At 28.2% G+C, this 13,334-nt stretch overlaps 1 protein-coding gene and 1 long non-coding RNA gene across 2 annotated transcripts in view; one reads left to right on the top strand and one right to left on the bottom strand.

Moving 5' to 3' along the window:
* LOC129958191 (uncharacterized) overlaps positions 1-2,911 on the bottom strand; it is a 74,660-nt gene extending 71,749 nt beyond the window's left edge. Inside the window, exon 1 of the long non-coding RNA XR_008783173.1 lies at positions 2,500-2,911. This is a non-coding gene — a long non-coding RNA (uncharacterized LOC129958191). The remainder of the gene's footprint in view (positions 1-2,499) is intronic.
* The window catches only part of LOC129958186 (glutamate-gated chloride channel-like), a 71,039-nt gene extending 57,991 nt beyond the window's left edge, over positions 1-13,048 (top strand). The window contains exons 6-8 of the mRNA XM_056070457.1: positions 1,751-1,873; positions 7,941-8,317; positions 12,719-13,048. Coding sequence (XP_055926432.1) covers positions 1,751-1,873; positions 7,941-8,317; positions 12,719-12,907 — 689 coding nt within the window. The 3' untranslated portion in view covers positions 12,908-13,048. The remainder of the gene's footprint in view (positions 1-1,750; positions 1,874-7,940; positions 8,318-12,718) is intronic.
* The last annotated feature ends 286 nt before the right edge of the window (positions 13,049-13,334 follow it).

The raw sequence follows: 13,334 nt of genomic DNA, 5'->3' as shown, positions 1-13,334 counted from the left end.
GTTTGTTTCAAGATATAGATCGAAAATTTGGAACAAAATGATTTCGTCCACCATAATAAATTAAATTTGTTTCATTTTGGTTGTTTTGAAACGTCAATCCACAGGAAAATTTATGTAGAATGTATATTGAAAAATAAAGATTTCATTTCCTTTGATTCAAACAACTATCAACGAAAACAGAATGCAGTGCTTTATTCAATTCTTGAGAGTAAATCAAAATAATTGTAGAATATATAACAGAAATTATAGAACTGAAATGAAAGCTTTGTAATTTTTGTAGTAATTTTAATCTTAAAAAGTAATGGCGCATTTGAATTATTTTTCAAAATTTATTAATATATAGCCATAAAATGTATTTTTTGATGAACAAAATTATGTTAAGATAAACTAATGAATATTAGCCTTCCCTGCGTTCGATTGGAATGAATACAAACAAACACAAAGACAATATACGTATTGTTGAAATGCATGCATTATTTCTTTTATATAAAATAGATAAAGAATAATATATAATAAGTTTATAAAAGCAATATATATGTAAATACTTTATTAATAAAATTTGATGAAGTAATCGCTATATTTTAAATACATAAATTAATTCCTTTTTCATTAAAAGATCTTTAAAAAAACTGCTGAAGATAATGTATATAAAAAATTTCTATTCGAGGGGTATTTTCTTTACCAGATGATATTTATGAATCAAAATTAAAGGAAAAATATGGAAGTTTCAATATCTTTAAATTGATTGCTTTCATTTTGGGCAGTAAAAATATTATTTTAAATTTTGACAATGAATTTAAAACTATAATATAATTTAGAATAATAGAAAAGCTTATTTGAAATAAAAGGTTTCTAGTTGAGTAAGAATAATCCTCTCAGTTTACAATTATAAACAAAATGCAATATCTTCATGTTTAAATATTAGCATTTTTATAGTACCATTTTATTACTAAAATGACGTTATGAGGATACTAGACAAAATATGTTAATACAGACTGTAAAGTTTTTGAAAAGTTTATTTTACTAATAATTCGAACAAAATGTAATATCTGAAGACGGCATTCCATATGAGAACTTCAGAAATGATATTTATCGATATTTTCTAGTTAGAGATGTATGTATTTTGATAATTTTCCCAATTTTGTTTTTATTTCTTTTATGAAATAAATATAGAAAAGGAATTCTTGAATTCAAAACAACTATTTTCTTCATAATTTTTCAAATTATAGACTTTTCCATGCTCTGAAATATAACGATCTCTAAATGATGAATAACTTAAGGATCAAAATTTTTTACAAATATACTTTTATGAAAGTTGAATTCAAAACAACCATTCTCATCATAATTTTTGAAATCTTGAACTTTTCTGGGCTCTCAAATTCGAAGAGCTCTGTATTAATAATAATTTAAGAATCAAAATCTTTTATGATTAATATAAAGATAAATTGATACGACATATTTAATTGTAAAAAGAAATATTTATACTGGACCTTACCGACTTTGCTGATAGTCGTTCATATCTTGAGTTCAGCATATAAGATAATAAAATTAAAGATGCAATACAGTTGAAGGTGACAATGCCAGCAACAAGCATAATAATATAGACCGAAATGGGATGATGCTAGTTAATAAACTGATGATATTTCGGATATTTCCGATGTAGTCTCTAATATTTATGAACCTTTTGAACTGCTCTAATAACATAATTGCGCGATTTTCAGGTAAGTTTTACTTTTTCTTTTTAATATAGTGGCACATACAGAGGATGAAATGCAACTTATATGGGATAAAGACAGGAATATCACCCAGGGAGAACATATCGTTCTGCCCCAGTTTGAAATAATAAAAGTGTCCAGCAGTGATTGCAAAAAAGGTAAGACAAAGGTTTTACACTTAAATAATGTATATTTATGCCATAAGTATCATATAAAGTAGGGCTTCTTAAAACTTTTTCGCTTGCTATTCCGTATGGAAAATAGTTTTGTAAATTCATTTTCATTCACATTTTTTTTTGGCTGAACCCAAAATTGGAAAATAAATAAAAAATGACACATTAATTAATAATAAAGAAAATTAACAATTAAAAGTGGATATGTAATTTGCATAACTTTTATTGAAATGCTTTATGCCTAGATTATTTTCTCAATATTATTGATTAATAATATTAAAGAATTTTTTTTTAAAAAGCAAATACATAAGAACGGAAATCTTCTGCTACTCTAATATGTAAGATTTTGTCATGATCCTGAAAACAAAAATTCGGTATAAAAATGAAACATTTGTTAATAATAAATAAAGAGAAATTCAATTAAAAATGGATTTCTATTTCAGCTTTTATAAAAATGCTTTATACCACGACTGTTTTCTCAACTATAGGAATATTAAAGAATTTGAAAAATAAATGCGATGTGTAGATTTCGTTATCCCACTATTATTGTGCATGATCCATCAAGGGACCATGGACTATGGTTTAAGAAGCATTAATATAAACAGACTTACCAGTAACAGCCTTAATAAATGCGATGTGAAGATTTCGTTATTCCACTATTTTTCTGCATGACCCATCAATGGATCACGGACTATGGTTTAAGAAGCATCGATATAAGCAGACTTAACCAGTAAGATTAACCAAAGAATCTACGTGCATCTGTATATCTTAAACATCCATTAAGCGCTCAGAGAGCATTTCAAGAATTATTTGAATTGAACTGGAAAACTCACGCACATATGTAATCTTTAAGTATCCATTAGGAACTCTAAGCACATTACAAGAATAACTTCAAGATGAACTGAAAAATAGACGTACATCTGTACTCCTTTAGTATCTGTTAAGTGTGTCGATGCTGCTTCATTCAGTGGTGGCGATGTGGTCGGGTGTACACAAGAAGAAGAAATGCCTGTTAAGTTTTCAAAGCACATTTATTCGAACAAAGAGGATGGAGTTAACTAGATGCCGTTATATATACCTGATTTATCAAGGAAGTCATTCTTGGGAGTGTTTTTGTAGGCGTGGTTTCCAAAATTCTTACAGAATGCATCCTGCCCTTCCCTTTCAATATTCAGTATTTAGCCAAAAATAGCCTGCTCCAATTAGAATTTCCGAAATGATTATAATTCTATTTCTTAAACAATTTTTACGCATTTCTTTATGTCATTCTTTCATATATATATATATATATATATATATATTATTTATACTAAACTTTTTATTTATTATTTCTGAATTTTTTTTCAATGAAAAAAAAATTAAATCAGTATCAGGTAGACTGATCGATATTTTGATGCTTACAAAGTAATACTGTAATGTTCTCAAACGTTTTTCCAAAAGAAAGTTAACTATTTTTATAAAATCCTCGATTTTTTTTTGAAAATATTTACAAATGCATTCACTTGTTATATAGGTATATAAAAGGGAAGAGGACCTTCTTTCAGATTTTGGAAGCATCTCTCTTTTACAACTTGATGGATTTTTCAAAAGTTGAAGATATATTCTATAAAGCTTATAGAGATACATAAACATTTCAACGTTCACTGATGAATAGATGTATTCGGAACAAGTCAAATCTACTATCCAGGCTTTCATTAGAACAAATGGACTAAAAATAAAAGGCTCATAAAATATTACTCGATATTCGATCAATATTATTTTACATTCCATACATAAATTATATTTTAAGAGGTGAATTATAGGATCGATACCCCTTTTACAAGATATTTCATTTTTACTCGTACATTTTATCGTAAGTTGAAAGGATATTGGTGTAGATTCTCAAAGAGGGCATTTTTTTAATACATTGCTTAATGAATACATCATGAATAAATGAAGATATTTTTAACATTCAATAGGAGTAATACCGTTGGCAAAATAGTATGAATAATAAAAATACAATTAGAGGATTTATTATCATTATCAATCGATAACGACTATATTAATCAGTTAAGGATTCTAAGGATTCGTTAGTTTTTATGCATATTTTAAGTTTTGTATTTTATCGAAAAGCTTATTTACTGCTAGAAAATTTAAATAATAATTTTTTTTAAAAATATTTTTTTATACATAAAAATGTCTTTGAAAAATGATTGAAAAAGAATTTTGCTTATATAAATCACATGTATCTGATTTGCAGTATGGAAATTCTTTAATTGGTAAACTGATTATCATTTACCTCTACTTCCTTATTGTTGCACTAAATACCAAAATTGGCTCAAGCGCCATGGAAATCTTACAATTTAATGGATTTAAATGAACAATTTTTTATTATTTTAAATAAATAATATATAGTTTCATAATTTAGTACCAATTAATGTCGAAAAATTATTTTTCATTCTCATTATTCAATAAATTCAATTTTGATTTCATGATTCAATAAAATTTCAATTTTTTTTTCTTTTTGATTTCTGCATTGTGAACAGTACTGATATTAAACTCTTGATAGTTCGATTATCTAAAACATTAAAGAAAATGTCATGATACGTTTTAGGAATATATATTAGGAATTATAGTTTTAATTCAACTGCTTTCATTGAATTCACAGAGCATTCGAGATATTTATACTTTCCATGTAATTTTTCTATAAAATTATGCCTTCGAATGATATAATTTTTAGTCATACAATACAATAATGCGATGCAATTGTTTGATTCGCGAAAAACTGCCATAGGACGAAATTTTTCGTAGCACTTGATTTTCTTTAGAACGAAATTGATTCACCTTTCCCTTAGAAGAATTTCATTCTAAAATTCCACATTCAGACTTAATCAAAATTCCCCAATATGTACTTCCAATGAAAATAAAAGAAAGGTTATTTAAAAAAAATATTTCTCTATTTTTGTTAAAAGTTTTCTTAACCAATATAAAAACATGTAAGTCCACCACACAGATTGAAAACCATAAAAAATGCAGCCAAAAGTTTATTCCTTCTTTATTTATAATAATGAATTTCATTTAGGTTCCTTCAATGCACCTTAAAATAAAGTAAAGAGAATGTGGGTTGATTAAATTTGAGAATAATTTGCGGTTTAGGTATAATATCATATCAAACTGGTCTGAAAGATGACGAGGCAGGTGTGTACTTGTGAAATAGTTTTTTTCTTCAAGTCATTAATCATTTCTTCAACACTGGCGGGATGATTATGAATCTAATGATGATTCAAGCATCAATGAGTAAGCAACAACTTAACACCTACCAGAGCGCTTTTTGTGGCACATGAAACAGAAGGAATAAATTATACCATTTGCTTGATGTATAAACAACAGACAAGCACGTGAAAACATATTAAGAACACTTCCTTAGATTAATTCTTGGCAGTTTAGTTTTATCAGCTATCTCAACTGATGTCATATTTTGTTTTGAAAAGTGTTGTTGTTCCTATACGACTAAATCTCCATAAAACACTTCCAAGTGTTCGTGGATCTAACACAAATTTTGTATAAAATTAGGAAGAATATGAATGTTTACATTTTTTACAAGCTTAAAAATATGATATTTCAATTCATGCTAACACTAGGACAATTCTTTAAATTGTTTTATAGATTTTTCTGATAAATGGATTTAGTTATAGCCATGACATCCTGCTGATTTTCATCATCTCAAAATGAATTTTGAATTCAATTGCATAAATTGCTTTACATAAAAAAAGCTTTTCTGATTTTTTTTCTCTCTTTGAGTGATTACTAGAGAAATATTTCGTAACAAAATTTAGACTATATAATAACTGAATAAATTTTCTAGACCTTTGAAACTTTGATGCAGAACTACCTCATAAATTGGGATTCTTTGCACGGTTTTTTTTCTTAGTATATTTCATCAATAAATTTAATGTGGAGCAATTTTAGATATATTAATTCACGCTTGGATAGAAATTACCAGAAAAAAATCCTGAAATATATCAAAAAATTTTATTCGAATAAAATTACTTTTACTTTTTTAAATTACTTTTTTAATAATCTGGGAGTAGTAGCGTATTTTTTATAATAATCTTTGCTGGGTGATATAAGAATAAATCTATCTATTACCATATCTCTCTTCGAAAAGTAAACGTTTATTATCATTTTAAGGTCTACACCATTGACACGAACGCCAAAGTCACTCAGTTACACTACACAAACTACAAAAGCGTTTCTCTCCTTGTTAATCCTTTCGCCGTCCTCTCCTGTCAGCGAAAATTTCTGTTTTTCGCCGCATTAGAACAAACAAAAATAAAAACTCAAACAAGTAAACATTTACAAAACGTTTTCAACGTTCAAAAGTTTTAAAATGTTGAAGAACGCTTCAAGCGTGTTACGGCTTCCCTGCAGAAGTTTCACTCGAACGCGCTAGGCGCGTTGCGGACGGCGAAGAAGTTAAAAGAAAAGCAGAACTCTTCCTAGTTTCCTTACATGCAGTTGCTTAATTTTTGTTGCATGTTGTTTGTTTGAGGATTCTATAAAATCTCTAGAGATGAGAAAAGAACATAATTTATCTTATGAAATGGAATGTGGATGAGGTAGGTTTCTCTGGAGAGTAATTCGTGCCCTAACAAGATCCTAGCTTCTGTTCATACATACAGAGCATATATGAGGCAAAAATAATTATTTCTCACATTATTAATTAATACTAAAAATATCAAATATAAATTAAATTTTAGCTGGAACTATTTTTATCTCATATTTGCATGGTTCAAAGAAGCCTTTCTTTTTGGGGTCAAAGTTACACCCCTCCCTCCCTCAGAAAGAAATTAATTACAACTAAAAAACAAATATAATTGGCATTCAAAGCAACAGAATGAAAGCTAGTTTTGTTGCCTTTCATAATGAAATGTACTTCGTTATCATTGTACTTTCTGTACTAGAGAAAGATTTTTCAACCCTAAAACTTCCATTCCAAAATTAGTTTAATGGTTTCTTTGTTTTGTAACATCCTAAATAGCTGTTGTAAACGATTAAGCAATGAAAAACACGCACCAGTGTTGCTAAAAAATGATAAGAATTAGTCTTCCCACACCTACCCATAGTTAGTGTCTTTTATTTAAATTTTGAGCATAAATGTTATAACGGTGCATCGTTAGATCTACTGATGTAAACTCGTATTGAAACATCTAAATCTATTGGAATCGAATAAATTTTACTGAATATTAATGGAATTATAATTTTTAGAATGGAATTTCGGAGTAATGGTGTGTTTTGTCCTGTAAATGACTTTTGGAATGTTATTTGTCTAAAACGCAGAACGACATAGGAACCAGGATAGTATGTCACAATCATTATGTTAATAAAATAACTGGAAGACCGAGCTTTGCTCGGCATTTTTTTTCTTTTGTAAAATCGTATTTTTTCGGAGAAAACATTTAGATATTAATCACATACTGATTACATATGAATATTTTTTAATCTTACCTACATATGAACTTGTCATTTAAATAAAAAAAAAATTATGAATGCACTTAGTTCGACATGTTATTCGAAACAATTTGCTATATTACAGTATTCATTTTACAGTTTATCTATCATTACTTATATTTTTTTAACTTAATCTCAGTGTTACCATGGTGAAATATGGTCCGAGATGACACTATATAATACTGTCAACATGAGAGCAGATAGAAAAAGGCTTTCATAATTAGCTATAAAAAAGGTTTTTTTTTTGTGTGTGTGTGTGGGTAAAATTGCGTTTTTTTCAGGAAAGACACCTATATAGATAAACTTAAAAAGCAAAACTTTATCTAAATATAAAATTTTTATCCAAATCTATAGAGCCGTTTCCGAGATCCACGAAATAAATAAATTTATGTATACAAGAGTTGTTCGTTTAAAGTTGTAAGATACAGCAATACGTTCAAAATGTGCCAATTTTTAATTGGAAGTCAAATTTATTTCATGTTTATATTTTCTGTGATACTCCTATTCTAAGATTAAGTCATGAAAAAAAAAAAAAGTCAAAAATCTTTTTTTTTTTTTTCAGATGTACGCTTTTCTTGCCTCAAAGCCTCTGTCATGATGACCAGAAGATCCGGCTATTATATTACAAATGTCTACATACCAACTTCGTTAATCGTCTTCATGTCTATGCTTTCATTTTGGATTCCACCTGATGCCGTACCAGCGAGGGTTACTTTAGGTGTGACCAGTCTCCTAACTATTGTTACAAAGCAGTACCAAGCATCTTTGCCAAATGTTTCATACATAGTTGCACTAAATATATGGCTTTCAGCCTGCATAGGATTCGTGTTTGTCAGCCTTTTGGAATACGCTACAGTAATTGCTTTGCACACAAGTCAGAAGAAGAAATCGAGAATTAATGTTTCCACTAGTAATGAACAAGTCAAAGTTATACACAAGGTACGTATTGCACAAATCTCACTAAAATGTGAGCTTAAAAATATTTTTAATACCAGGTATTTGGCTTTAAAAGGAAGATTAAAATATCCTGACAACAAATTATTTATTACTTAAATTTCAGCTTCATGTATTTATGGATACGATATTTTGCTTAAATTGATTTATTATACACTACTAACTCTTGAAGATTGTCTAGTTTGTTTTGAATAGTGAATGCACTTAGTTTCATTTAAATCAATTATGCATAACTTGGTGTTCATGATTCCTTTAAACGAATATTTTTAAGCATGGAAATGTCTTAGGCATTAAAACTATTCGATTTAAATAGCCTTACACCTATTTTAATAATCGTATAAACGAACATTCCTAACGGAATCGAGTCCAATGACAACAGGATTATACTAAAAATTTAATTGTTCGAATTATTCATCTTCTAATTGCAAGTTATCTTTAGCTGGCTCGCTGGTATTAAGATTTCACCTTTTAATTCCTGAACTGCAGATAATAAACGGAATGAATGTTTTAAAAAAGTGAAAGAAATCACGCAATTAAACATTAGATAAATGGACACAAGTGGTTTGAATTTTATTACAAAAATGAAATGAAATGTTGAAAATTATGCAAAAAAAAAAAAATGCTTTTAAAAATTGTTAAGATTCAGAAAAAATTCACGATCATTTTAATTTTCATTATTACAAAGACGATTTTTTTTTTAAATTTTAAAACGGCTTGAAATTATTTTTCATGCAATGATGTGTATTGAAGTTTTTGTGGGAAAAGCCAAAATTTCAGATCCTTAATTTATTAAAATTTTAATTGAAATTAAAGAAATCGCTTTGAGATGAACATTGGAAAACTCCTAAGTTAATTTGTCCGAAATTTAGTAACTGGATCAAACGGTCATATCTGTAGATCACCAAGATAGACGCAAACGCACGCACGCGTTAATTATTAATAGAAAATATGAAATATTTGAAGCATATTTTTTATAGTCAAGAAACAAAAATCATCGGAAGAAATTTATTAATCTGATAGAATTGAAATGAAAACTCCAAATTGTCTTTTTAGGGAAACTTCTCTCTATTTCAGATCTTTATTGCATTTGAGCCTCGGAATTCCTTCTATAAATAAGAATTTGAATGCAGTTATTTTTAAATTTGGACTACTAACATTGGAAAACAACTGCAAAATTCAAAACACTTAAGGGCGATTAAAAAGTCCTTAAAATTGTTTAAAAGTTAATGAAATTTGAAAAACAAATGCATTAATCTAATGATTTTTGTAAAAAATTATAATGTGATTTGAAAAACAAAGAGATGAATCAAATACATTAACCTAATGATTTAAAAAAAATCATGCGCACAATGCAGGGAAATATGTGTAATAATATTAAATTGTTACCTATTACTTCATTTTTGTATTTTAGTTCTCAAACATTTTTTTCCTTTTCAATACGAGAACTTAAGGATGAGTATTAATTCCAAAATGCACGAGGAATAAATATATGAATAGCAATAATTACTCAATAGAATTAAAAGAATATAAACAGTTTTTATCCCGCAAAAATATTTTATTTCATTGTATTTCGTGATTTGAAAATTAAAGCTAGAAAATTAAATTTACTGTGAGTCGTACAAAAATTTGTCAGTTTCTTTATTTCCAAAAACGTTTTTAACATCCGTTTTAAAATATTACATACTTTTACTAGGAAATTTTTATGATAAATTATTCATTAAATTCATTTATACATTTGAAAACTTACTAGCTAATATTTTTTACTTTTAAAAAATAAGAAAATTAAATAATTAAAAAAAATATTACTTTAAAAACAAATAATTCAATCATAGCAAATTCATCCTAATACTATCAGGATGTGCTACAAAGGAGTTCCTCATTTTAAAATAAAGTAACTCGATACGACGATCATTGGAAGAATAGAACCAGTGACTTTTTAATTTTGAAAGATATCAAAATTTGTTATAGAAATTTTAAAATTACTTACAAATTTTACCGGCAGATGGCGTTGCACCTTGTAGTCGCAGAATGAAGTAAGAAAAAATGGCTATGAATTCGAATTTACAGGCATTCGCACCAATTAAGACACAATCGGCTCAAAATGTGCACTTTTCGCAATGCAGGGCACATACAAAAAACAAAAATTTCCGTCACTCTGTACGGTGTCAGAGATAATGCACGTGCATGAATTTCCTAATGACTTATCACGATTGTCTAGGATTGCGGGGTTGTTTTCAAAAATAGAGTCCTACCATGTTTTCCACATAAAGTACTGATAATCTCAAGGAGTAAGATAGAGGGGAGACTAATCCATGTCTGTTCCAGAAAATGTAATATAGTTTGAAGTTTTTCTTGAAGTTTTCCACAAAAAAGACAACAAACTGTTGGGGTGTGGTGTTAAGCTACCATTAAACTTTTGTTTTTGAGACCAGAGGGTTTGAGGTTCGAAAGATCCTCCGTGCAAGCGGGTCTAAAGCGCTTTAATTCCGTGAGGGATAAATGTCCCCACCGGTGTGGTGCGGAGGTTTTTGAGAAAGGGCTCATAATGTTGTTAAATAAAATAACTGATTAAACAATTCATAACATGAAAGAAAATCAGATTAACATAGTATTCGCAATATCCCAGTGACAACACATAAAACAAATTACACCATTATCAAATGACAAAATTTACAAAAAAAATTCCATATAAGCAGGCTTGACGGGCTCCAGACAATTATGAATTAAAGATACAAACAAAATTAAATAAGATTACTCATAGTTAGTTAAAAATAAATCTAATTTATTGATATTTTTATCTATTTTGAATTTCTCATATTAACACAAGTTTCCTATTTATACAGCAAAATATATAATATCATTTGGGACCACTTAATGAGTAAATATTAATTAAGACAAACATTTTTAAACTTCAATATCATTAAATTTGAGACTACATACAACAAAGGGTATTCTTCAAGGAAGACTGCATACTACAAAGGAATGTTTTGCTACCTTAGCAAAATATTTCTATTTATGCAGGGATTTTGTAATACATTGCCATGTAGAATTTTACCTTAAAATTTACCTTTTTTCTTCTGATAATGTATACCGCTTATACATTATAAGAATTAAATTTTATTAAATTTAAAATTATTAAAATTTTAAAATTATTAAATTTTAGATTCTCTCCGTAGAACAAAAATGCCAGTTAACAAAATATCTCTTTTACATTCATTTATGCACACACAAAGTTTCACATTTCTATCAGCAAAAGTGCAGAAATATGTTTATTTTTAAGTTTAGAGGAACTAATCACAAATTTAGATGGAAATATTTATCTCAGAAATCCAAATTTATTCAAAACAGAAAAACTTTTATATGTAAGTATTTTTCTGGTAATATATCCTTCAATCACCATGAATGCAAAGAAATTTTACAATCTCGCATAATGTTGTTCACTTTCATTCATCGATAATGTCAACATCGATTTTACAAAGAGGGACTAGAAACTTAAGAAACTTGTCTTTTAAAATAGTGCAGAGAAGTACTGGAATGCCGAGCAAAAAAATAAAATTATTTGTTCGCAATTGTGTGCTTTCTAATAGAATGCCATATTTCAGCAACGAGGAACGTTTGGATATACTGACGATTTATGCTGTATGTAATCGCAATGCCGGCCTAGTTGTAGAAGAATACTAAAAATTGTCGAAGAATGGTGAAAGATATATTCAGTTAATCTTGACTGGCATTATGTCCGACCTAAGAGATTAACTGTCTCCGGGAGTGCACTCTCTGTAGATTTTTGCCCTTGAATTCAAAAAACCTGTATTTAAGTTACAAGTGATGGACTCTATCGCCCATACGCAACTATTATGGAAATAATGCAACTTTGTACAGGTGTCGAAACTGTTCACTTTGAACAAGTTTTTAAACACCCCAGTTAAAGTATTATCTGATCATTTAAAAAAAATTGATGAAAGTTAATAAAAGCTTTTTTATTGCCCGATTCTTCTCTTAATAATCTTTCGTGATATTTATGTTATCCTTGAAAATTACAACGAAAGTCTGTTTTAAACACTTGCGAGAGGTATGGAAAAAAGTCTGTCTTTTATATCTCTGCACATTTTACAGTTAGAAGAATGAACTTGGGTGTCTTTGCAGATGAGTGTTAAAAAAAATTACACATTGATAGTTTTTGTTATGGGGACCGTATAAAAATTTAATGTTTGCAACTTTTTATTATCTTTCTACAGAAGCCAAAATATTTTCATACTATTTGGTGCTTTATTTTCTGAAACTTTGTAATTAGAAGTATATGTCTAATTGCAATAGTTAAGAAAATAAACCCTTATTCCACTTTTTTGGGATGCTCAATATAGATTGTTTTTCTATTATTTTTTTTAGATATATCCAAGAGATGCTCGTTCCATCAGAAATGGCTGGGCACACAGGAAACCAAAAAAACAGACTTTTTGGACAAAACATTTGGCCAAATTAACACCAGAAAATATTGACTATGTATCTCGATTTTTATTTCCTTGTGTTTTCATCGGTCAATGTTCCATATATTGGGCTATTTATTATCGCACTTGATAAATCACTGAACATAAATTTCTTGATATATATGTATGCTTTACACTTGAAGAATAATTTTCAAAATGTATTGTTGTAATACCTGAATGTAAAGAAGTAGCACGAAAGCATGGTCTAAAATTCAATTTCTTGATAAATACACTTCGCAGATTTTAAATTCATGTTTTAAATTTTAAGAATTTATTAATGTGTTGACTATACATCAGTGTTCACTAAGAATCATGAATCTTTTTTTTTTTGTCTTCACCAATTAGTATTCTATATATTGGGTCATTAAGTCATTATTGGATCACTTGATAAATCATTAAATATGAAGATTTTAAGAAAGATGCATAATATTTTACAAGTCTTCACTTCTACCATAAAGTATACACTTTACAAGTTTGAAATAATTTTCAACACATATTACTGAAAAATTAAGTACAAA

The sequence above is a fragment of the Argiope bruennichi genome, chromosome X1 (assembly GCF_947563725.1).
Source record: "Argiope bruennichi chromosome X1, qqArgBrue1.1, whole genome shotgun sequence".
In the NCBI taxonomy this organism is placed as follows: domain Eukaryota; kingdom Metazoa; phylum Arthropoda; class Arachnida; order Araneae; family Araneidae; genus Argiope; species Argiope bruennichi.
This window is presented reverse-complemented; position numbering and strand designations above follow the sequence as displayed.